At 44.2% G+C, this 25,476-nt stretch overlaps 1 protein-coding gene across 1 annotated transcript in view; it reads left to right on the top strand.

Moving 5' to 3' along the window:
* Nucleotides 1-25,476, top strand: part of TGFBR1 (transforming growth factor beta receptor 1) — a 174,706-nt gene that overhangs the window by 26,281 nt on the left and 122,949 nt on the right. Inside the window, exons 2-3 of the mRNA XM_069730399.1 lie at nucleotides 6,580-6,825; nucleotides 9,240-9,479. Coding sequence (XP_069586500.1) covers nucleotides 6,580-6,825; nucleotides 9,240-9,479 — 486 coding nt within the window. The remainder of the gene's footprint in view (nucleotides 1-6,579; nucleotides 6,826-9,239; nucleotides 9,480-25,476) is intronic.

The following is a 25,476-nucleotide window of genomic DNA, read 5'->3' as shown; positions in this document are numbered from 1 at the left end:
GCGGCGTGGGGAGGTCTCTGCGGCGTGGGGGGGTCTCTGTGCGGCGTGGGGGGATCTCTGTGCGGCGTCGGGGATCTCTGTGCGGCGTGGTGGGGTCTCTGCGGCGTGGGGGGATCTCTGTGGGGCGTCGGGGATCTCTGTGCGGCGTGGGGGGGTCTCTGTGCGGCGTGGGGAGGTCTCTGTGCGGCGTGGGGGGGTCTCTGTGCGGCGTGGGGGGGTCTCTGTGCGTGTATGCAAGCATCGTCTGATGGGACTACAAGTCCCATCGGACGATGCCTGCTACAATGACAGTGATTGACACATTAGCCAATTATAGGACAGTAATAGTCCCATCATCCGGCTAATGTGTTGAATGAAAAAAAAAAATGCTACATACATGCTACATACATGCTACATACAATACATTACATACATATAGACATACAGTACATTAAACATAGATTTCATACTCACCATTACTTGTCATTTTGTTCCCCGAAGCCAGTGTCATCTGTAAAAAAAATATTAAAAAAACAAACAACCAATATACTCCCTGATCCGCAGAAATCCACGAGTGTCCCACGACGATCTCCCGTGGAGAGCAGCAGCATCAGATAATGCGACTGCTCTCCAGGGGCTCCAGGAACACAATGACAGCAGGAAGGTATCCTTCCACCACTGTATTCCTCCGCCACTGTAAAAAAAAAAAGTCCCTAGTTTCACTTTATGCCATTGCTGTATGAGAAATTTTCCCAGGCAGCAATTGCCATAAAGTGAGACCTTGTCCTAAGGTAACCTCTCAGTGATGCACTGTAGGAGCCATTGTCTCCTGTCAGTGTGTCACTGAGGGTCCTATAGAGCAGTGACATCATCCGATGTCACTGTTCTATAGGGGAGATCGTCGTGGGACACTCGATATTAATTGAACTACGGCGGATAGGTAGTATACGGTTTATTATTTTACGTTTTTTGCAGGCGCTGAAGTATGGTGAAATGAAGAATATTAAAATACTTTTTTCCTAATGTGTGCGTGTTTTTTTTTTTAACCCTTTCTTACTATTGGATTAATAATGGATAGGCATCTTATTGACGCCTCTCCGTTATTAACCCGGCTTAATGTCACCTTACAATAGCAAGGTGACATTAACCCTTCATTACCCCATATCCCACCGCTACACGGGAGTGGGAAGAGAGGGGCTAAGTGCCGGAATTGGCGCATCTTACAGATGCGCCATTTCTGGGGCGGCTGCGGACTGGTATTTGTAGCCTGGGGGGGGGGGGGGGGCACTATCCATGGCCCCTCTCTAGGCTATGAATATCAGCCTGCAGCTGTCTGCGTAGCCTTTCTGGCTATAAAATATAGGGGGACCCCACGCAATTTTTTTTTGGGGGGTCCCCCTATTTTAATAGCCAGTAAAGGCTATACAGACAGCTGCGGGCTGATATTCATAGCAGGCTACAGATATTGGCCCCCGGCCGTTGGCTTTCCCTCTCTGGCGCAGAAAATTGCACAGGCGCCCACGCGTTTTTTTTGTTTTGTTTTAATTCAACCCTCACAAAGGCCTCTTTCACACTTGCGTCGGTACGAGTCCGTCGCTATGCGTCGGGCCGACGTAGCGACGCACGTTGTGAAATTTGTGCCCGACGTGGGCAGCGGATGCAGTTTTTCAACACATCCACTGCCCATTCTGAAGTCTGGAAGGAGGGGGCGGAGTTTTGGCAGCGCATGCGCGGTAGAAAATGGCGGACGCGCTGGACAAAAAAAGTTCACTTGAACGTTTTTTTCGTGCCGACGGTCCGCCAAAACACGACGGATCCGTTGCACGACTGACGCGACCACGCGACGTGTGGCCATCCGTCACGATCTGTCGCTAATACAAGTTTTATGGGGAAAAAACGCATCCTGCGAGCACATTTGCAGAATCCGTTTTTTTCCGCCAGATCCGTTTTTTCCACCGGATCCGTTTTTTCCCGCCGGATCCATTTTTTCCTGCTGGATCCGTTAATTCCCGCCGGATCCGTTTTTTTCCACAAGTTCCTTTTTTTTCTGCCAGATCAGTTTTTTTTTCCATCGGATCCTTTTTTTCCCGCCTAATCCGTTTTTTTCCGCCGGATCCGTTTTTTTCCACAATTTCCTTTTTTTTCTGCCAGATCAGTTTTTTTTTTTCCATCGGATCCTTTTTTTCCCGCCTAATCCGTTTTTTTCCGCCGGATCCGTTTTTTATCCACAAGTTTATTTTTTTTCTGCCAGATCAGTTTTTTTTTTGCCGTATCCGTTATTTTCTCATTGAGTTGTATTAGCGCCGGATGGCCACACGTTTCATCCGTTTTTTGCAGGATCCGTCAAAACAGCTGTTTCCGCCGTATGGAAAACGCATACAGAGGAACGGTTGAATCGCGATCTCACCCGCCGCTATTGCGGGCACATGTCAGTCATGTTTTTTTTTATTGACAGATTGGGCGATTCTAAACGCGGCGATACTAAATATGTGTAGGTTTGATTTTTTTATTGTTTTATTTTTGATGGGGCAAAAGGGGGGTGATTTAAACTTTAATTTGTTTTTTTCTTCATATTTTTAAAAACATTTTTTTTTACATTTGCCATGCTTCAATAGCCTCCATGGGAAACTAGAAGCTGGCACAACTCGATCGGCTCAGCTACATAGCAGCGATCATCAGATTGCTGCTCCGTAGCTGAATTACAGGCTTGCTATGAGCGCCGACCACAGGGTGGCGCTCACAGCAGGCCGCCATCAGTAACTATAGAGGTCTCAAGGACCTCTATGGTTACCATCCTGACGCATCGCCGACCCCGATCATGTGACGGGGGTGGACGATGCGCTCATTTCTGGCTGCGCGGCTGGAAGCGGTAGTTAAATGCCGCTGTCAGCATTTGACAGCGGCATTTAACAGGTTAATAGTGGCGGGTGAATTGCGATTTCACCTGCCGCTATTGCGCGCACATGTCAGCTGTACAAAACAGCCGACATGTCGTGACTTTGATGTGGGCTCAGCGCCGGAGCCCACATCAAAGGAGGAGACACGACATGCGCAGAACATGTTGCGTTTTTTACTGCGATGCGTTTTTCCTCCAGAAAAAACGCAACATATGCACAAAAAATGCGGAATGCATTATAAATAATGTATGCATTTTTAAATTGTTTTTATCACATTTTTATAGCGAACAAACGCAAAAAAATGCGAAAAATCCTGAACGTGTGCACACAGCCTCAATGTGTATCTCCCCATCACACTCCATATGTGTCTCACTCATCATACTTCACGTCTCTTTCTCTCCCATCAGTCACTCTTAGGCCAGGGACACACACAACGTATAAAAAAAGGTCCGTTTTTGACGGACGAGAATCGCACAAATGTTACCAAAACAGTGATCCGTGTGCAGTGCGAGGATGCGATTTTCTCGCATCCAATGATCCGTTTGGCATCCGTATGGTGAGATTTTCTCACACACTTGCAAAATGAGCAAATAATGGCTGAGCCTTTCCTGTCACCTGCCCAATGCTTGAGAATTTCTTGCACGTCACACTGATGGTCCGTGTGCTGTGCGATTTTTTTTTTTTCTCACCCCCATAGACTTTCATTGGCGATTCTCGGCCGAGATACGCTGACAATCGCAGCATGCTGCGATATCACTCGGATCCTGAATACGGCCGAGAGAATATCGGATGATGGGAGCTGCCCCATAGATTAACATTGGGACGAGTGCTATGCGATTTTTTTAGCGCATTGCACTCGTCCGTATTGCGGTCTAGTGTGACCCCGGCCTTAGCCATACAATGCATCTCTCCCCTCCCTCCATAATGCCTGGCTATTCACTGCAGAGCTGGAGCTCCCACACAGCTCCTAATGCTGCTCCATGCACACCACATGTCTTCACTCTTCTTGGGTCCAGATGCTGCTGAGCCCACTGTGTTCTGCTCCTCTGTAAACGAGCTGTCACTCTGATGCAGTAACTGCTGGTGACAGCAGGTCACAGGGCAGTCACACACAAAATGGTGCTGCCCTGTGATGCTGCTCTTCATTCTTACTGTTGGGGCAGTAACTGCTGACATCACCATTTCCCTCCCCTTTTGGGTGGTCTAATATCCCTGGGGCAGAGCTGCTAAATCTTACTATAGCTGCTTGAGGTCTAAAACGGAAAATGCTCCCCCTAGTGGTAAATATGTATATTTGTCGAAAAATATATAATATTTTTCATATAGAAATGTTTGCAAACAGTGCAAACATTGCATTAATACATTTTAATTACTATTTTAAGCTTAATTTCACAAAAAAACAAAATACAAGAAAACTGGTGGCACCTTCCCTTTAAGAAGTTTATTAACCCTTCAGGTGCTTCACAAGGAATTTTTGGAATGTATTAAAAAAAAAATGAACATTTAACTTTTTTTCCCCAAAAAATTACTTCAGATGCAATTTGTTTTATTTTACCAAGGGTAACAGGAGAAAATGGACCCCAAAAGTAGTTGTACTATTTATCCTGAGTACACGGATACCCCATATGTGGGGGTAAACCACTGTTTGGGCTATAAATACTATATAAATAGTAGACTAGGTAGCAGTAAGTCTGCCTTTACAATGCAAGAACATTGTGAATGATGATTGTGAGAAATGTTTGATCCATAATTATCTTGGCGTGTAAACAGGCTGCTGATCACCTGATGAGTGTGCAAAACGCTCGTTCATTGGGTGAAATGATGTTTTGTGTAGCGCATAACACCTTGTTCATGGTGATGCATTGTCCTGTGTAACCAGGACTCACACTGCCGAGATCTGTCTACCTGCGTACACTGAGCGATCTAATATAGCTTGCTCAATACACATAATTTATTTTACATTTTTTGTTTTCACTATTAGATCAGTTCATTGGTGGTCGTATTGTGCCTTTGGTCTGTCTAGGTAACCAGACCTTAAGTGTTGAGACTCTGCTGGTGGCACAGAAAGATGTGCTTTGTTAGCAAATTAGTAGAAATACAGCAGATGTGCTATCATGATTTATGACATTGTTCTTTTTGCTGTATATAGTCATTTCTAAGTGCTGCAGTTGGGGTTTGTCAGCTGTCAACTACAGCCTGCACCCGCTCATGTATAGCTCACGCTTATACATGTAACTGACCTTCACAGAATGTGCCGTATGCAGTAAGGCTGTGCGCACATGGGGCGTTTTTTATGCATTTTCTCTGTGAGGAAATGGGCCAAAAACGCTTTGGAATCCTTATGCAAGCTACCTAATTCAATGACAATCTTGAAGTGCTGTGCACATGATCAGTTAATTTCTTTTGAGTATTTGCAGTGCATTTTTTTTCTGCAGCATGTCAATTCTAAGAGGGGTCATACTGTCAGATTTCAGCCTGGGCTGCTGAGACTACTGCTCCCATCGAGCTACGTCTGCTGTCTCGGATAACAGTGATGGCAGGAGCCTGCTGATGGGGGAGGTAGTTTCATCAGCCAGCGCCTGTGCGCAGTTACATACATATTCAAACAATAAATATAAAAAAACTAACTATACTCACCTAACACCAAATCCCTGATGCCATCGTCTCCTAGAAAAATGTAAGATAATAAACCACCATATACTTACCTTTCTGCCGTAGTCCATGTAATCCTGAGTGTCCCACGGCGATCTCACGTGTAGAACAGTCACATCGGGAGATGCGACTGGTCTACCTGGTTGTTGGCGATACACTGACAGGAAGTAATCACGCCCGCAACTTTCTCACAGCAGCTCAGCGCTATACCATGCAGGAGCGATTACCTCCTGTCAGTGTATCGCCAGCTGTCTTTGACAGCAGTCACATCAGTGACTGCTCTCAAAGTGATCAGGATCGTCGTGGAACATTATGGATTATCTTCTCGGTGGATAGGTGAAGAATATCTGTGGTTTATTATTTTTGTTGTAGGCGACGTTGGCGTCAGTGGATTAGGCATTCTGTGAGTATGGTTTAATTAAGATTCATTAAAAGAGTCTGTGTCATTATTGCAAATAAAGGACTTTATTCTGGGTATGTGTTTTTTATACAATAACACTACAGGCTTACTAATAGATAGGTGTCTTATAGACGCCTCTCCATTACTATCCTATGGGCTTGCTGTCACCTGACAATACAAAGGTGACATCAACCCCACAAATATGAACCCCACTTGCCACCGCTACAGGGCATGTGTGGAAGAGCGAGGCTAAGGGCTGACACCTTTTCATTACTAAGCCTAGGGCTAGGTGTCAGTGAGACAGCTGCTGACACCAAGCCCTAATCTCAGTACCTGGATTCCACTGCATCAGCATGGAAAAGGTGGTGTTGAACCAAGAAACTATATCACAAAACTTTTTTTTTTTTTTTGAAATACGGTATCTTTATTTAGCACACAAAAAAGCCTTCATTGCTGTACAAAAACACTTGGAAAAATGCACCAAAAACGTGGCAAAAACTTGCGTTTTTGTTATGTTTTTCCTGACAAGAGATGCAGAAACCTTGCAGAAATTTCTACATTCAAATACGCAATGTGTGCACATAGCCTAAAGCTGTGCATAGAGTGCTGATATCTAACCAACTGAACTGGTTGTTTTTTTTGTTTTTTCAGCTTTGAAATGTCATTGTGAACAGTGTGTGAAGGACAACCAGACTTGTGAGACTGATGGATTATGTATAGCGACTCTTCTAATCCAAGATGGCAAGGAAACCCATAACAGTTTGTGTGCTGCCAGGTCAGAACTCGTTCCTCCAGACAGACCGTTCATGTGTGCTTCCAACATTAATAGTGCTGTGCATAATGCTGCATCTTGCTGTAGCCAAGATTTCTGCAATACCAGAATTCCATCTCCCACAGGTAAGCAAAAGATGAGACCAATGTTTCTAAAACTTTGTATGTCAAGTAGTGATGAGCGAGTATACTCGTTGTTCGGGTTTTCCTGAGCACGCTCGAGTGATCTCCGAGTATGTGACTGCTCGGAGATTTAGTTTTCCTTGCCACAGCTGCATGATTTATGACTGTTAGGCCGGCGTCACACTCGGCGTAGGGAAATACGGTCTGTATTTTATACGCGTAATACGTAGAAATGATCCCAAAACAGTGATCCGTATGTCATGCGCAGGCAGGGTGTGGCTGCGTATTTTGCGCATGTAAACCTCCGTATGGCATCCGTACTGCGAGATTTTCTCGCCGGCTTGCAAAATGGATATAGAATGGATCCATGGGCTCAAATATTCGTGAAAACATATATACAGTGTATGTATATGTATGTGATATATATATATATATGTGTGTGTGTATATATGTGTATATATATATATATATATATATATATATATTTGTGTGTGTGTATATATGTGTGTATATATATATATATATATATATATATATATATATATATATATATATATATATATATATATATATATATATGTATACACACACACACACACACACACACACACACACACACACACACACACACACACTGTTCCAAATTATTATACACAGAGTCTAGGAGTGATGATTAAGGTTAGAATACACACACATACACACTTAGAATTTTTTTGTTTGTCATTTAAACTCATTGATGGTGATGTGTGTCAGGGCTCTTTATATCCCTGGAAGCACTGTCCAAGCAAATATTAGATATCCCTGGCAAAGTTAGATGCTAATCTACTCCAAATAAATAGTAATACCGTATAAATAGCATCAAAAATAGGACTACTCTAAAGAACTGTTCTACGAAAAGAATGGAAGAACAAACGCAACAAAAGGCGTATTTTGAACAATAAAAATTCTATATTTTTTATTTTATTATTACATTAAAATGATACATACATTGAAAAAGTGCCATTAGTTCATGTTGATGAGCCCAAAAGAAAATAAGTGGCACCCTCTAGTGGCAGGCAGGAATACTATAAATCCGTAAAAATTGGGAATAATACAAATTATAATTACAGACATGTGGTAATTATGCAGTGTCAACAAAAAATATATTATATTATGCCACTCATAGATTAGCTATAACATATGTAAGACAATAATGGTGAATCTCTGAATCTGTGCTAAGCACCAAGTGTAGTGCTAAAATATATCATACATTTCTAGCATTGCCCTGCAATAATGTAGAGTCAACATGCCAAAATCCACATGATGGTGCCACTTCCCCTACATGTGTTTCAGCAGCGTGCCTTCATCATTTTAGAAATGACATCACAATTATTTTTTTTTGTCAAATATATTTTTTCTTGGCTTACAAAGACGCATACAAATCCTCATTAAAAAACACATCAAACACGCAGCAAAAACGTGCAGGTTTTTGCCTGCGTTTTCTGCCAAGAGATGAAGAATTCTCACATAAAATTCCACAGGCAAATCCGCAACGTGTGCACATACCCTTAATGTCCATGTTTTTAGAAGTTTTTGTGTTTTCTACTTTTAAATGGTGTTTATCATGGTATTGCTGGTTTTGCACAAGAAACACCTTAAAATGCTGTATTGCTACATGTTATTTTATCATTAACAATGCACCAATAGGTGAAAAATGCATGTTCTTACAACACGTCCTAAACCACCGTCTTTTCGCAGTTGTTTTTAGGTGTATATTTTTCAGCCAGCTAAATACACAGAAAAAACATTTAACATGAGCCTAATTCTATTTTTACAGCACACTTGTGGTACCTGTTCAAAATGGATGTATTGCATAACAAGTACAAACGCTAGGATTTGCCGCCAGGGGCGGGACTTTCCTTCCTGTGCGCGCCGGGCGCCGCCTCCTCTTGCTGCATTATCGGCGCCTGTGCTGTAAGTACGAAGGGCAGTGCAACTACGCATGCCCAGAAAAAAACTTACAGCGCAGGCGCCGGGGACGATAATGCAGCAAGAGCAGGCGGCGCCCGGCGCGTACAGCTCCGGAGCGACGGATGTGCTGCGTCTAATTAGGAAGGAAAGTCCCGCCCCTGGGACGGTTTCAGGGTATGTGGGGGCACATTTTATAAGTGTTTATTTCAGCGTGTGCAGGCATCATAACTAAAAGAGCCACCTTGTCAGAATGCAGCATTAGTGCTGCACAAGGTGGCTCTTTTAGTTACAAACGCCTGAGGGGGGTGACAGGTTCCCTTTAAGGAAAGTAGCAAATTTCACATTGGTTTCATCCGTCCGCATTTGAAAGGGTCAATGCTGCATCGTAAGTGTAGTGCAAATGTATGTGTGGTCAAAGCAATAATATAAATAGACAGATGTACGGTATTTCTTGTGTTTCCTTACAGTTACATCACACAAGCCTTCAACCATGTTTACGCCAGTGGAGTTGGCAGCCATCATTGCTGGTCCTGTATGTTTCATCTGCATTCTACTTATGATCATCTTGTACATTTGCCATAACCGTACAGTTATCCATCATCGGGTTCCTAATGAAGAAGACCCTTCATTGGATCGTCCATTCATATCTGAGGGGACAACGCTTAAAGATTTAATATATGATATGACCACTTCAGGATCTGGCTCAGGTATATTTTCTTATTAGTGGGATAAATTATGTCTGAACAATGCATGTATTTGTGGTCAATTTTTATTTTTTTTCCGTTATGAATTCATGTGTTCTACAAGTGATAGTTGTAAAATTTGTTTGCTATGACTTGTGTTTATTTGTGAGAAAAAAAAATTGGCAAAAATTTTGAAAATTTCTGAATTTTCAACCTTTATCTCTTATGCCTTTAAACCAGAGATGTCACACAAAATGGTTCATAAAAAACATTTCCCACATGTCTACTTTACATCAGCACAATTTTTGAAACTATCGTGCCTACAACTCACCCCCCCCCCCTCCCACAACTGACTCCATTTTGAGCATTTTGAATCCACAGGTACGACGAATTTGCTAACATTAGGTCATCATATTAAAAAAAGTTCCTTTTTTGCTCACAAAATTCTATCTTTAACACCAAATTTCTCACGTTTGCAAGAGGGAATTCTGAAAAGTGGACCCCACAGCTTGTTACCCACACTCTTACGTGCGCAGCGATACCCCACATGTAATGAAAAGGGTCTGTTTGGACAAACTGCAGAGCTTGGAGCGTAAGGATCAATATTTGATTTTTGGAACACAAGTTTGGCTCAATTTGGAATAAATTGTACCCTAATTAGAGATGATTAAGCGTGCCCGAATAAGGTGTTATCCGGGCATCATCATGTATGAAGAAAGTATGGTCTGCGTGCTCGAATGTTATGTTCGAGTTGTTACAGCCGCAACATATGCAATGATTGCCGACATGATTGTTCGGTAATCCCTGCATGTGTTGCAGTTATTGAGCAGCTGCAAAACATGCAACTGCGGCATCTTGAACATGGTATTTGAGCATGCTGAAGAAACTTTATTAGCACACTCTGTGCTAGGATAACACCTAATCCGAGCATGCTCGCTCATCACTACCTCTAATGTATTTTTCTAGTCGTTAGTGAGACGTTTGATACAACCGCTTTTTTTATGCAGTTGACGCAACCAAGTTTGAAAATTTTACAATTAGCTATTTTTATTCAGTCGCCATGACAGCACAACGAGAGAGGGGATCCGCCCTTCAGGGACAGGAAACCTCAGACATAAAAAGGGCGGCACCTCACTCCCCCGCCAGTTGGTTTCCTGTCCCTGACAGTGGAACCTCTTCAGGCAGACCTTTTTTGAAGAAGGTTGAAGAAAGAAGTCTTCCCACTCCTGACAGGCCGGATCAGGTAGCGGGGGTCCCCTGCCTCGGCCTAGTCAGGAGGCCGGTAGCACCACACGGCAGGGGGACTGTTAGTGTCGGTGAGAGCAGGAGGAAGCAACCCCAAGGGGTTAGCTTCTAGGTGTCACATTACCTTGTGAGTATACGCCGCCGTGTCTACGTGGCCTCTGGGGTCTGTCCACTCCTGCCTTGGTGGTCCGTCTTGGCCGGAGGACGCTGCCGTCCTCTGTTCGGCTCGTCTGCCCTCGGCGCCGCAGCTGTGACCGGAAGGGGCGTGTCCGGATGACGCAGCGAGCGGCGGTGGCGCGGCCGCGCATGCGCGGTAGCGTTCTTTCGCCGGCTAATGGCGGCGCCCAGGGGCAGGGGGAGGATACTGGCCGCAGGGAGTTCGGCGCTCAGCGTGGGGCACGGCGTGCAGTGGCCTGAGCCTATCGGTAGTTAATACCGATCGTTGACACCTGGAGGAAGCCCTGCTGACCCCCATCCGGGGGTGGTACCCAGGGGGATGTATTTAAGAGCCGCACAGATGCCCATCCTGGTTCCTGTCCATTTCCTAATGGAGTCACCGGAGGGAACTCCGCAGCTGTGCGGTGAACAGCAGCAGCCTTTGGAGCAGCCACAAACAGGAAAGTCTCAGAGAAGCTCCCAGCGGCGTTCCAGTGGCAGTAGTCGTGCTGGTGGAGCTAAAGCTGCTCAGAGGTCCACCAAATCCTCGGGCCGTAGGAATTCTCCGGCCAAAGAGGACCCCCCGATCACGGTACCGTTTACTTCAAGGATGGGTAAGTGAGCTACGTGAAAGTACGCTTTCTGATTGGTGTCCCTCCTTGTATTCCCTCTCTCCTTATTTAGGGGAAAAAATGTGCTTCCAAAGCTAAACATAGGGAGTGTGCCGTTTGTACAGAGCCTCTCCCAGATGGGCATAAAAAGAAGCTGTGCAGATCCTGCATACAGCACTTAATCGAAGAGGAGGCCCCTGACCTGACGTCTACCCTTAGGGACATGGTCAGACAGGAGATCAGGGACTCCTTAAAATCCAGTTCTCATAAGAAACAATCCAAGAAGAGAATACTAGGTTCATCCCCTGTATCAGAGATGGATTCCGATAGTGTGAGCTCGGATTCTCATCCGTCATCTTCATCTTCAGAGGACGTAGAGTCTAGCCGAACATGTCTATCATTAGATAGGATTAATCATCTGGTGAAAGCTGTCAACAACACCATGGGGATTGAAGAGACTCAGCCAGAATGCTCCATTCAGGACATTATGTTCAGGGGCATAGACCGTAAATCCCGAAGGGTTTTTCCTGTAGTGGAGAAAATCAAGTCTCTGATTATGAAGGAGTGGAAGAAGCCCGAAAGAAAGGGGTCACTTCCGCCAGCATTTAAGAGAAGATACCCGTTCGAGGAAGAAGCTTCAGCTTCTTGGGACAAAGTCCCGAAGTTAGACGCAGCAGTGGCCAAAGCATGCAAAAACTCTTCTCTTCCATTTGAAGATTTAGGTAACTTAAAGGACCCGCTCGATAGAAAGGCTGATGTGTTCCTTAAAGGAGCTTGGGAGACTTCTGCGGGATCCCTGAGACCGGCAGTGGCGGCTACTTGCACAGCTCGGTCCTTGATGGTGTGGCTAGGCCACCTGGAAGATCAACTTAAGGATAAAGTTCCTAGAAGTGAAATCCTATCATCTATGCCCATGATCCAAGATGCTGCAGCCTTCCTTTCGGATGCATCAGCGGATTCGGTCAGGCTGGCCGCAAGATCTTCAGCCTTATCCAACGCAGCCCGCAGAGCACTTTGGATTAAATGTTGGCCAGGTGATTTACAAGCTAGGTCAAGGCTATGCGGCATCCCCTGTGAAGGAGTTCATCTGTTCGGTCCGGTACTTGATGAGCTGCTTGAGAAGGCGGGCGACTCTAAGAAGCGGTTCCCTCTATTAAGAAAACCTTTTTATAGGCGTGACTACAGCAGGGGATGGTCTTATCGCCGCAGATCTGATAGAGAACCAAATAGAGATTCATCCAAATATTACAGCAGCAGCAGAAGAAGAGGTAGGGGGTATATGTTTAACACCCCTCGGGACTCAAAGAAAACTCAATGACTAGCGGTCCAGGTGGGCGGTAGGCTTTTAGCTTTCTACCCAGCCTGGTTGAGGATCACCAACAGTCCATGGATACTCAGTATCATTAAAGAGGGATTAAAGTTCCAGTTTCATCAGATCCCTCAGGACAAATTTAAACTAACTCCTATCCGTTCTTCTCCTGCAGAACAGCTGGCGTTGGAGTCAGAAGTTCAGGATCTCAGACAAAAGGGGGTTCTTATTCGGGTACCCACGGAAGAGCGAGGTAGGGGGTTCTATTCCCCGTTATTCTTGGTAAAGAAGCCAGATGGGTCATACCGTACCATTATTAATCTGAGAGGCCTGAATGAATTCTTGCTAATCCCATCCTTCAAAATGGAATCTGTGAAAACGGCAATAAAGCTTCTTTTTCACAAGTGCTTCATGGTGGTCTTAGATCTAAAAGACGCCTATTACCATGTTCCGATACATGCAGATCACCAGCGTTTTCTCAGGGTGGCGATTTCTCTTGCCGGCACAGTGGAGCACTTCCAATATCAGGCACTCCCCTTTGGTGTTGCAGTCGCACCCCGGGTCTTTACTAAGGTTATGGTAGAGGTTATGGCACACCTTCATGAGCAAAACATACTGATAGTTCCTTACTTGGATGACTTACTGATCGTGGGGCATTCAGAGTTACACTGTAAAGAGCAGTTAGAGAAAGTGATGGTAGCACTTCGTAACTTAGGTTGGATTGTCAATCTTAAAAAATCGCGTCTTCAACCCTCCACATCACAGCAGTTTTTAGGTCTTATTGTAGATTCAGCTCAGCAGGAATGTCGCCTGCCAGACTCAAAAGTTGATGCTATCCACCGGCTGGCCTCTAGAGCAATTAAAAATCCCGTAGTCTCCTTAAGAAGTGCTATGTCTCTTTTGGGGTCACTTACTTCTTGTTTTCCGGCGGTGATGTGGGCACAGTTTCACTCTAGGTCTCTTCAGTGGGATGTTCTACGTAATTTTCGGCGACTAGGCGCCAACCTAGATAAGAAATTCTCTCTATCCGTAGAGGCCACGGTTTCACTAAGGTGGTGGACGCACATCCCTAATCTGCGTAAAGGGGTACCTTGGACATATCATATATCACGAGTAATAACAACTGATGCTAGTCCCACGGGGTGGGGAGCACATTGGGAAAATAATTACGTTCAGGGTCTATGGTCCCGATCTGAGCAGGACTCGTCTTCCAATCTGAAAGAATTGATGGCGGTGGAACGCGCCTTGGATAGGTTTCTTGTACCTCTACAGGGTAGACATGTTAGAATACTCTCTGACAACCAGGTGACAGTTGCTTATGTGAACCGCCAAGGAGGCACACGGTCTACGTCATTAATGAACGTTACAAATCGTATTTTTCAGATGGCCGAAAATCACCTACTCTCCCTTACGGCCCTTCATATAAAGGGGAAACTAAATACCATGGCCGATTACTTAAGCCGCAACGAGCTCAAACAAGGGGATTGGTCTCTAAAACCGGCTGTCTTCAATCAGATCGTACGGTTGTGGGGATGTCCAGAAATAGATCTGTTTGCCAGTCGAGGAAACAAGAAGCTCCATCAATTCTGTTCCCTAGACCCAAGAGACAACCCGTACGCAATCGACGCTCTTCTGATCTCCTGGAACTTCAGTCTCGCCTATGCGTTTCCCCCTCTGAATCTAATTCCTTTAGTTCTGAGGAAGATTCGGGAAGACAAAGCCCGAGTTATATTAATAGCTCCATTCTGGCCCAGAAGGTCTTGGTTCCCATGGTTAAGAAGCATGTCCATTTCCCAACCATGGATTCTCCCAGAAATTCCAGACCTCCTCTCCCAGGGTCCAGTTTTGCATCCACGAGTAGCCAACTTACATCTGACAGCGTGGAACTTGAGAGGTCACTTCTGAAAAAGAAGGGATTCTCTCAGAACCTTGTAAATACGCTGCTTAAGAGTAGGAAAGCCTCCACGACTAGCATTTATGTTAGGATATGGAGGAAGTTCCTATCAAGCTCAGGAGCACAGATCGATCAGAAACCTGATATTGCTCAGATCCTAGAATTTCTACAGAAGGGCCTAGATTTAGGCTTAGCCACCAGCACCCTTAGAGTTCAGGTTTCGGCTCTAGGGGCACTATATAATTCCAACATAGCTAGTAATCACTGGATAACAAGGTTTTTCAAAGCGGTCACCAGATCCAGGCCGGTTATTAAACAGAGAATAGTTCCATGGGACCTAAATCTTGTGCTCTCGGCTCTAACACAAGCTCCGTTCGAGCCCATTGACTGTGTCCCGATCAAGATCCTGTCTGTCAAAACAGCCCTCTTAGTTGCCCTCACATCGGCAAGAAGGGTTAGTGATCTGCAAGCATTGTCCAGGCAGCGTCCGTATATGCAAATTACGGAAGATAGAGTGGTGATGAGGCCTGACCCTCTTTATCTTCCAAAGGTCGCGTCAAAATTTCATAGGTCCCAGGAGGTAATCTTGCCTTCATTTTGTCCTAATCCCTCTAACAATAAAGAACAGAGATTTCATTGTTTGGACGTGCGTAGATGCCTTCTCAGATATATTGCAGTAACAGACGCCTGGAAAAAAGATCATTCCTTATTTTTATCCTACCAGGGAGTTAGGAAGGGGCTTAGGGTATCAAAGAATACGCTAGCCAGATGGATTAGGGAGGCCATATTTCTTGCTTATACCGCAGGTGGCGTGGAAATTCCAGAAGGCATAAAGGCACACTCCACTCGTGCGGTAGCCACATCTTGGGCTGAGAGGGCAGAAGTGTCGATTGAAGACATCTGTAAGGCGGCCACATGGTCTTCTCCATCCACCTTTCTTAGACACTATAGGTTAGATCTAGGTGGCTCCTCCGACCTCACGTTTGGGAGAAGGGTGCTGGAGGCGGTTATCCCTCCCTAGTCACTTTTTTCACTTCTCTGAAAGTCTCTCGTTGTGCTGTCATGGCGACTGAATAAATACGTACGCTACTCACCTGGTAGCAGTGTTTTTTCAGGAGCCATGACAGCACCCTTATATTCCCTACCCTCTTTGTTTATGGGTTCAACACTTCCTTTAGTTAATTCCTAAGTTTAGTCACTGGGTGAATTGTACCATATATTAATATTGTCTATGTGCTACTAACCTAGAAGGTCCTTTCATACTCTGTAAACCAACTGGCGGGGGAGTGAGGTGCCGCCCTTTTTATGTCTGAGGTTTCCTGTCCCTGAAGGGCGGATCCCCTCTCTCGTTGTGCTGTCATGGCTCCTGAAAAAACACTGCTACCAGGTGAGTAGCGTACGTATTTTCACTGTCTGTTTTATGAATCTCTTGTACTTTCTGAGAAACACACCTCCAAATTTTATTACACTAGTTTTTCAGTATTCAGAAATACATCCAATATGGCACCAATGTGACTATTGGACACACGGCTGTGCCTATAATAATAGGTCTTTAGGGTAAAACTAACAGAATTCCAGGACTCGTTAAGACTATGTGCCCACGTTGCGGAATGTATGCAGAACTTTCTCATCAAAACTGGACTCCCTTGCCAGGAAATCTGCTTGCGTTTTTCTAGCTTTTTTTTTTTTTTTTTGCATTATTATCGCTTTTTTTTCGGTGATGGACTTATGAACACGTTTACATTTGGGGATTCCCTAGCAACCAGGCAAACCCCACATGTACTCAGCCTGGCTCATGGCTGTAAATCATTCAACTGCTGCAATGAAAACTTAATCTCTGAACACTAACAAATACTCGAAGATCACCCGAGCAACGAGTATACTCGCTCATCACTAGTGCCCATGGTTTAAAAAAAAAAAAAAAAAGTTGTGGAATTGGACTTTTTTTTTCCCCCATTATTTTATATGGTAAAACCAATTGTCAGTGGAAAGTACAACTTGTCCCGCATTCCCGCAAAAAACAAGCCCTCACATGGCCATATTGACAAAAAAAAATGTAAAAAGTTATGTCTCAGGGAAGACAGAGCGCAAAAAAATGGTAACGCAGTAACTGAAAACCCCAAGGTTGTGAAGGGGTTAATTTTTTCTTTTAACCCTCTCCCGACCTGTGACGCCACGTAGGCGTCATGAAAGTCTGTGCCAATCCGACCTGTGATGCCTATGTGGCGTCATAGAGGGATCGCGTCCCTGCAGATCGGGTGAAAGGGTTAACTTCAATTTCATCCGATCTGCAGGGACAGGGGGAGTAGTACTTCAGCCCGGGGCGGGGGTGGAGCGGGGGTGGCGGCTTCGCCCCTCCCCCCCCCCCCCCCCCCACCGTGGCTACGATCGCTCTGATAGGCTGTTTCACTTTGAAAAGGCAATCAGAGCAATTTGTAATATTTCACCTATGAAAAGTGGTGAAATATTACAATCCAGCCATGGCCGATGCAGCAATATCATCGGCCATGCCTGGTCCGCTCCTCTCCGTCCTCCTGTCCGCTCCCCCCATCCTCCTGTCCGCTCCCCCCATCCTCCTGTCCACTCCCACCCCCCCCCCCAGCCGGCAGATTCGTTCCATGTACATTTTGACCACTGTGATAAAACCTGTGCAAAAACGCTGTGGATTTATCGTGGTTTTTCTGCAGATTTCACTGCAGTTTTACAACTGTGGTTTTCTATTGGAGCAGTTGTAAAACCGCTGCGGAATCCGCAGAAAGAAGTGGCATGCTGCGGAATGTAAACCGCTGCGTTTCCGTGCAGTTTTTTCCGCAGCATGTGCACAGCGTTTTTTGTTTCCTATAGGTTTACATTGAACTGTAAACTCATGCACACGGTGCGGATTTGGCTGCGGATCCGCAGCGAATTGGCCACTGCGGATTTGTAGCAGTTTTCCATCAGGTTTACAGTACCATGTAAACCTATGGAAAACCAAATCCGCTGTGCCCATGGTGCGGAAAATACCACGTGGAAACACTGCGTTGTATTTTCCGCAGCATGTCAATTCTTTGTGCGGATTCGGCAGCGTCTTACACCTGTTCCTCAATAGGAATCCGCAGGTGAAATCCGCACAAAAAAACACTGGAATTCCGCGGTAAATCGTAGTGCCATTTACCTGTGGATTTTTCAAAAATGGTGCGGAAAAATCTCTCACGAATCTGCAACGTGGGCACATAGCTTTAAGGGCTAGGGTTGGAAATAGGGTTAAGATTAGGCTTGTGGTTAGGGTTATGGTTAGGGTTTGGGGTGGGTTAGGAATGTGGTTAGGGTTAGGGGTGTGTTGGGGTTAGGGTTGTGGTTAGGGGTGTGTTGGGGTTATGGTTGGAGGTAGAATTGAGGGGTTTCCACTGTTTAGGCACATCAGGGGTCTCCAAACGCAACATGACGCCACCATTGATTCCAGCTAATCTTGCGTTTAAAAAGTCAAATAGTGCTCCCTCCCTTCCGAACCCTGACGTGTGCCCAAACAGTGGTTTACCCGCACATATGGAGTACCAGCATACTCAAGACAAACTGGGCAACAACTATTGGGGTCCAATGTCTCCTGTTACCCTTGTGAAAATAAAAAATTGCTTGCTAAAACATTTTTGAGGAAAGAAAAATGATTTTTTATTTTCACGGCTCTGCGTTGTAAACTTCTGTGAAGCACTTGGGGGTTCAAAGTGCTCACCACATATCTAGATAAGTTCCTTGGGGGGAGTCTAGTTTCCAAAATGGGGTCACTTGTGGGGGGTTTCTATTGTTTAGGCACATCAGGGGCTCTGCAAACGTAACATGATGCCCGCTCACCATTCTATCAAAGTCTGCATTCCAAAACATCACATCCCTTCCGAGCCCCGACGGGTGCCCAATCAGTGGTTCCACCCAACATATGGGGTATCATAGTACTCAGGACAAACTGGACAACAACTTTTGGGGTCCAATTTCTCCTGTTACTCTTGTGAAAATAAAAAATTGCGGGCAAAAAATATAATTTTTGAGGAAAAAAATTATTTCTTATTTTCACGGCTCTGCGTTATAAACTTCTGTGAAGCACTTGGGGGTTTAAAGTGGTCACCGCACATCTAGATTAGTTCCATGGGAGGTCTAGTTTCCAAAATGGGGTCACATGTGGGGGAGCTCCAATGTTTAGGCACACAGGGGCTCTCCAAACGCGACATGGTGTCCGCTAACGATTGGAGCTAATTTTTCATTCAAAAGTCAAATGGCGCTCCTTCCCTTCCGAGCCCTGCCGTGTGCCAAAACAGTGGTTTACCCCCACATGTGAGGTATCAGTGTACTCAGGAGAAATTGCCCAATAAATTTTAGGATCCATTTTATCCTGTTGCCCATGGAAATGAACAAATTGAGGCTAAAAGAAATTTTTTGTGAAAAAAAAAAAAAAAGTATTTTTATTTTTACGGATCAATTTGTGAAGCACCTGGGGGTTAAAAGTGCTCAATATGCATCTAGATAAGTTCCTTGGGGGGTCTAGTTCCCAAAATGGAGTCACATGTGGGGGAGCTCCAATGTTTAGGCACACGGGGGCTCTCCAAATGCGGCCTGGTGTCCGCTAACGATTGGAGCTAATTTGTCATTCAAAAGTCAAATGGCGCTCCTTCCCTTCCGAGCCTTGCTGTGTGCACAAACAGTGGTCCCCCCCCCCACATATGGGGTATCGGCGTACTCAGGACAAATTGTACAATAACTTTTGGGGTCCAGTTTCTTTTTACCCTTGGGAAAATAAAAAAATTGTTGCTATAACATCATTTTTGTGACTAAAAAGTTAAATGTTCATTTTTTCCTTCCATGTTGCTTCTGCTGCTGTAAAGCACCTGGAGGGTTAATAAACTTCTTAAATGTGGTTTTGAGCACCTTGAGGGGTGCAGTTTTTAGAATGGTGTCACTTTTGGGTATTTTCAGCCATATAAACCCCTCAAACTGACTTCAAATGCGAAGTGGTCCCTAAAAAAATAGTTTTGTAAATTTTTTCGTTGTAAAAATGAGAAATCGCTGGTCAAATTTTAACCCTTATAACTTCCTAGCAAATTTTGTTTCCAAAATTGTGCTGATGTAAAATAGACATGTGGGTAATGTTGTTTAACTATTTTGTGTCACATAACTCTCTCGTTTAACAGAATAAAAATTCAAAATTTGAAAATTGCGAAATGTTCAAAATTTTTGTCAAATTTCAATTTTTTTTCACAAACGCAAAAATTATCGACCTATATTTACCACTAACATGAAGCCCAATATGTCACGAAAAAACAATCTCCGAACTGCTAGGATCCGTTGAAGCATTCCTGAGTAATTACCTCATAAAGGGACACTGGTCAGAATTGCAAATAATGGTCAGGTCATTAAGGTCAAAATAGGCTGGGTCATGAAGGGGTTAAAAGGACCTATGCAACAGTTTGGGCACCCTGCATGGTTAGTACCTCGTATCACCCCCTTTTGCAAGCACCATAGCTTGTAAAATGCTTTTTGTAGCCACCCAAAAGATTTTCAATTCTTGTTTGAGGGATTTTCATTAATTCTTCCTTCGAAAATTCTATAATTTCTGTGACAGTCTATGATTGTCTTTCACGCACTGCTGTTTTGAGGTCTAGCCACAGATAGTCAATGATGATCAGATCAGGGACTCTGATGACCATTGTAAAACCTTCAGCTTGCGCCTTTTGAGGTGGTCTATTGTGGATTTTGACCTGTAGTTAGGATCATTATTCATTTGTAGAAGCCATCCTGATTTCAACTTCAGCTTTTTTACAGTTCGTGTTAGGGTATGTGCACATGATCGGTAAATGCTGCGAGTTGGACGCTGCATTCTTGTGCAGCGTCCAACCCGATGTGTCTAGATGTTACAGCAGAGTGGATGGCATTTTAAGAAATCCCAAGCCCACTGTGTCCAGAGATGGCTCACCTGCGGAGACTGACCATAGCATATCTATTTCTCTTGCAGAGACCCATAGAATGTATTTGACTCTGTGAATCCTCACAGTTCAGTGAACACATGCAGATTTATCTGCATACAGTAGACTGCAGCGCTTTGAATACAGCGGACGTGCATTGCGTCCAAAGCGCTGCTAAAGCCGTTCTTTCCTCTACCTGTGAATTTGTTTCCAGTGCTATTGGCTGCAACACAGCCAGAAAGTATGATTGATCCACCCCCATGCTTAATAGTTGCCAAGATGTTTTTTGCCTAAAGTTCTGTGCCCTTTTTTCTTCATACATACTTTTGATAATTGTGGCCAAAGTCTTCTATTTTATCATTCCACAGGACTTGTTTCCAAAATGCATCAGGCTTGTTTAGCTATTCTTTTGCTTAATTCTTATGCTGAATCTTATGGTGAGGACCCAGAAGAGGTTTTCTTCTGATGACTTTTCCATGAAGTCCATATTGGTGCTGGTGTCTCTGAACAGTAGAACAATGTACTACAATTCCAGAGTCTGCTAAATCTATCTGCAGGTCTTCTGCAGTCAAGCTGGAGTTCTTATTTGCCTCTCTAGGAATCTTTCGAGCAGCTCTCACTGACATTTTGCTTATCTTGACCTCAACTGTAATTGTTAGCTGTCATTTGTAATTACATTTCAAATTGAGGAAAGGGCAACTTAAAAATGCTTTCTTTGAATTATATATATATATATATATATATATATATATATATATATATATATATATATATATATATATAATATATTTTTTTTTTTTTGCCTTCTCCTGTATTATGGGCCTCCACCATTTTCAAAGTACTGGGCAACTGCTTAGAAGAACCCATGGCTGCTGTTTTTGACACAAGGTTAGAGGAGGCTGGCTTTTTATAAAGCTGGGAAATTTGCTTTACTTGGCCTTTCCGAATGATGATGGTGAACAAGCCTTAACCTTAACAGACTTAAGGTCTGAAACCTTGGCCAAGGTTGCTCTGCATCGGCCCACTTTCCTTTTCATAAATTTTAAATTGTAAAAAGTAATATAATTTATATTTACACCTTATTTTTCCCCTAACCCATGACAGCACCCCATGATAAGCAAGGACCAGAAACCTACTGAAATAAAAGGGCGGTACCTCTTCCTCCCCATCAGTTGGTTTCCTGTCCTTGATGGGAACCTTGTGCTGGAATCGACAGTTTCACAGAAGAAGTACCAGTTCCGGAAGAGCAGGCTGTATGCATGTGAGCTGGCTTTCCAGATTCTGGAAGCGCCATCCACGGGTCCAATGGGACCTCTGGTGTACATATGTGGGCGGCACAGGCGAAGTTTCGGTGCATATCTTGGTCTGCTGCATCAACCTCCCTCCTCTGCACTCCCTGCTCTCAACCTCTTTTGTCCCGGCTGAAAAGAATATTCGGGAATATAGCGTGTCCTAGTTTGGGTGGATCGGAGTGGGTAATCACCGGGCATCGGAGGAGATGGAACAGAGGAGAGAGTAGTGGATCCCCCTAAAAATGAGGGGGACAGTCACAGAACAGTGATCATGCTGTCATGGAGGAACAGAAAGGACCGCATCAGCAGCCACTACCATCGCCAGCTCACCATCAGCATGGGCATAGTAAAGAGGGCAGCCGTTCAAGTGGCAGGAGCGGCAGCCATCGCATGATTAGGTAAGGAATGTCTGTGCTCGTTAGATAGTAATGTATTATTTTGCATCCTTGCCTACCTCCTGGTGGTGCCACTCATTTTCTTTTCAGCTTTCCACCATGCATCTTTTTAGCACAAAGATACCTGAGAGTAGCCCTGTACATTCAGGGAGAAATCAAGCATCATCAATTCAGGGCTCTTCCATACAGGTTGTCAGTGACTCCAAGGATTTTCTCCAAGATACTATCAGCGGTTACAGCCTACCTTCATGCTCTGAACACAGTTAGTGTCTTACCTGGACAAGTTCCTCATAGTAGTAAAATTGGAAGACCACTGTGCATCACAGCTGAAAGATGTGAGAATCATCCTAGAGGATCTTGGCTGGATAGTGAACACTCAAGTCAAGGCTAAGACCAGAGAGGATACAGTTCTTCCTAGGCCTGGTTCTAGATTCTGCACTCCAACCAGACCTGTCTCTTACCTGAGGACAAAATAGACAAGATCGTGAACCTGGCCTTGACAGTGAGAGATCATCCAGGAATGACCCTAAGGAAGGAAATGTCCCTGTTAGCATCCCTGACATCCTGCATTCCAGCAGTAAGATTGGGGGCCAATTCTACATGAGACAGATTCAGTGGGAAATTCTGTATGCACAGAGATTGCTAAGGGGACATTTATAAGGGAAGATGGATCTTTCTTTAAGGGTTAGAAACTCCCTCTCTTGTTGGGCAGACAGCGTAAACGTGACATCAGGGGGGTCCAATGGGTAAAGTCGGTAGACGACATACTTACAACCGATTGTGTAACTCAGGTTGGGGGGCACACCTGAGAAATCACTTAACCCTGCTGTTCTGTTCGGTCTGGGGAGACCTATTTTGAACTTTGGTATTTTTTGGGGTGTTCAAGATGCGGTTCTGAAACTTGTGGTTGATTGACTTAAATGAGGATGGGTCGGTCGGCCACGGGTTTCAGAGCCGCATCTTGAATATTTTAAAGAATATTGAAGTTCAAAGTCGGTCATTTTTGACCAACAGAACAGCAGGGTTAATTCAAGGGACCTTGTCCTCTCTAGAGAAACCAGGCATTGAACCTGCAAGAGGTGTGGAAAGGGCTCCAAGAAGCTTTCTTCCCTTCCTTCTGGGTCATGTCCGACAACTGGGCGATGGTGGCATATATGAATGAGCAGAGGGGAACAAGGTCCCACTCCCAAATGATGGTAGCAGCAGACTCTTCCAGCTAGCAGAACACCGTTTGTCCCTTTACAGCACTGCATATAAAGGGAGTAAAGAATACCAAGGCAGACTTACCTATCCACAAAAGGCTGAAAAAGGGGGAATGAACTTTAAACTCTAAGGTCTTTCATTTGATAGGTCTATATTCGTCCGTTCACCTGCGAGAACTATTTGCCAGCAAGCAGAACAGGAAGGTAAAAAAGTTCTGTTCACTAAACCTAGGGGACAATCCATACGCAGTAAATGCCCTTAAGGTTCCCTGGTACTTCAGGATTGCCTATGCCTTCCGTCCGATAGCAATGATTCCAGCATTCGTGAGGAAGATCAGGAATGATTAGGCAAGGGTGATTCTGATTTCTCAATTCTGGCTGAAAAGACCATGGTTTTCCCTGTTAAGGTCAATGTTTTCCCTGTTGAGGTCAATGTAAGTGTCAGATCCATTGATCCTGTTGGAGATCACAGACCATCTCACTTAGGGTCCCGCTCTCTGATGATGGTGGTGGAAGAGATCCTTCAGTTTGCGGAACAATAGCATTTGATTCTGACAGCACTTCACATAAAAGGGAAGTAAAATGAAAGCGCATGTTTCCTGAGTCAGCACCGACTAAAGCAGGGAGAATGGGAACTAAATCAGACCATATTTCAACAAATCCTAGATTATTGGGGCTAGCCAGAAATAGACCTGTTAGCATAACAGGCAAAACAGAAAAATAGATTCTGCTCTCTGGAACCAAGAGAAAAACCCTCAGTGGATACCTTTTCAGATTCCTTTGGACCATGACCTTGCCTGTGCCCATGTTGATGTTGAGCCCTACAGTTCTGAGGAAAGTCTGAGGAGCAAACAAGGATCATCCTGATTTGCTCCATTTTGGCCCAAGAGGCCATGGTTCTCATTGATGATGATGATGTCCGTATCAGAACCATGGGTCCTCCCAGATGTTCCGGATCTCCTCCTGGTAGGATCCAGTTTTCCATCCACAGAGGGCGAGCCTTCATTTGACTACCTGGAGTCTGAAAGGGCATTATTAATTCAGAGGGTTCTCCTCGAACCTAGTCTTTTCTCTGCTTAAGAGCAGAAAACCATTAATAACAAGAATATATGGTAGAAACCTGGGCAATTTTTTTTTTTTTTTTTAGTTTGGGGCCCAACTTGGCAGGTAAAATACCAAATAAAGACCATATTAGAATTTCTCCAGAGAATTAAAGAAATGGGCTTATCCACTAGCAATCTTAAGGTTCAGGTGTCGGCCCTAGGGGCCTTTTATATAACTATAATTTGGTAGCCAATGGGTTGATTATTAGATTCATCAAGGCATGTGACAGATCTAGGCCAATAGCTGCCCCAGTGGTACCGGCCTGTTATTTAAATCTGGTCCTGGCATTAATTAGAACCCCCTTTGAGCCACTTAAAGGTTTGCCAATAAAGACACTCATCTTTTAAGGGCACAAAATTAAGTTTGAAAATTGCAAAATTTTAAACATTTTTTGCCACGTTTCAATTTTTTTTATTTTTTCATAAGTAAAGGCAAGTCATATCGAAGAAATTTTACCACTAAAATGAAGTATAATATGTCACGAAAAAACAATCTGTTGGAATCAGTTAAAGAATTCCAGAGCTATAACCTCATAAAGTGACAGTCAGAATTGTAAAAATTGGCTCGGTCACAAAGGGGTTAAATCAGTGTCGTGTCACACAAAATAGTTAATAAATAACATATCCCACATGTCTACTTTACATCAGCACAATTTAGGAAATTATATATTTTTTTGTTTTTGGGTTAGGAAATTATAAGGGATAAAAGTTGACCAGCGATTTCTAATTTTTCCAATAAAATTTACTAAATCTTTTTTTTTTTTTTTTTAGTGACCACCTCACATTTGAAGTTACTTTGGGAGGTCAATATGAGAGAAAATACCCAAAAGTAACACCATTCTAAAATCTGTACCCCTCAAGGTGCGCAAAACCACATTCAAGAAGTT

This window comes from Ranitomeya imitator, chromosome 6 (genome assembly GCF_032444005.1).
Source record: "Ranitomeya imitator isolate aRanImi1 chromosome 6, aRanImi1.pri, whole genome shotgun sequence".
NCBI lineage: Eukaryota > Metazoa > Chordata > Amphibia > Anura > Dendrobatidae > Ranitomeya > Ranitomeya imitator.
The sequence above is the reverse complement of the archived record's forward strand: the minus strand, read 5'-3'. Positions and strand labels throughout refer to the sequence as shown.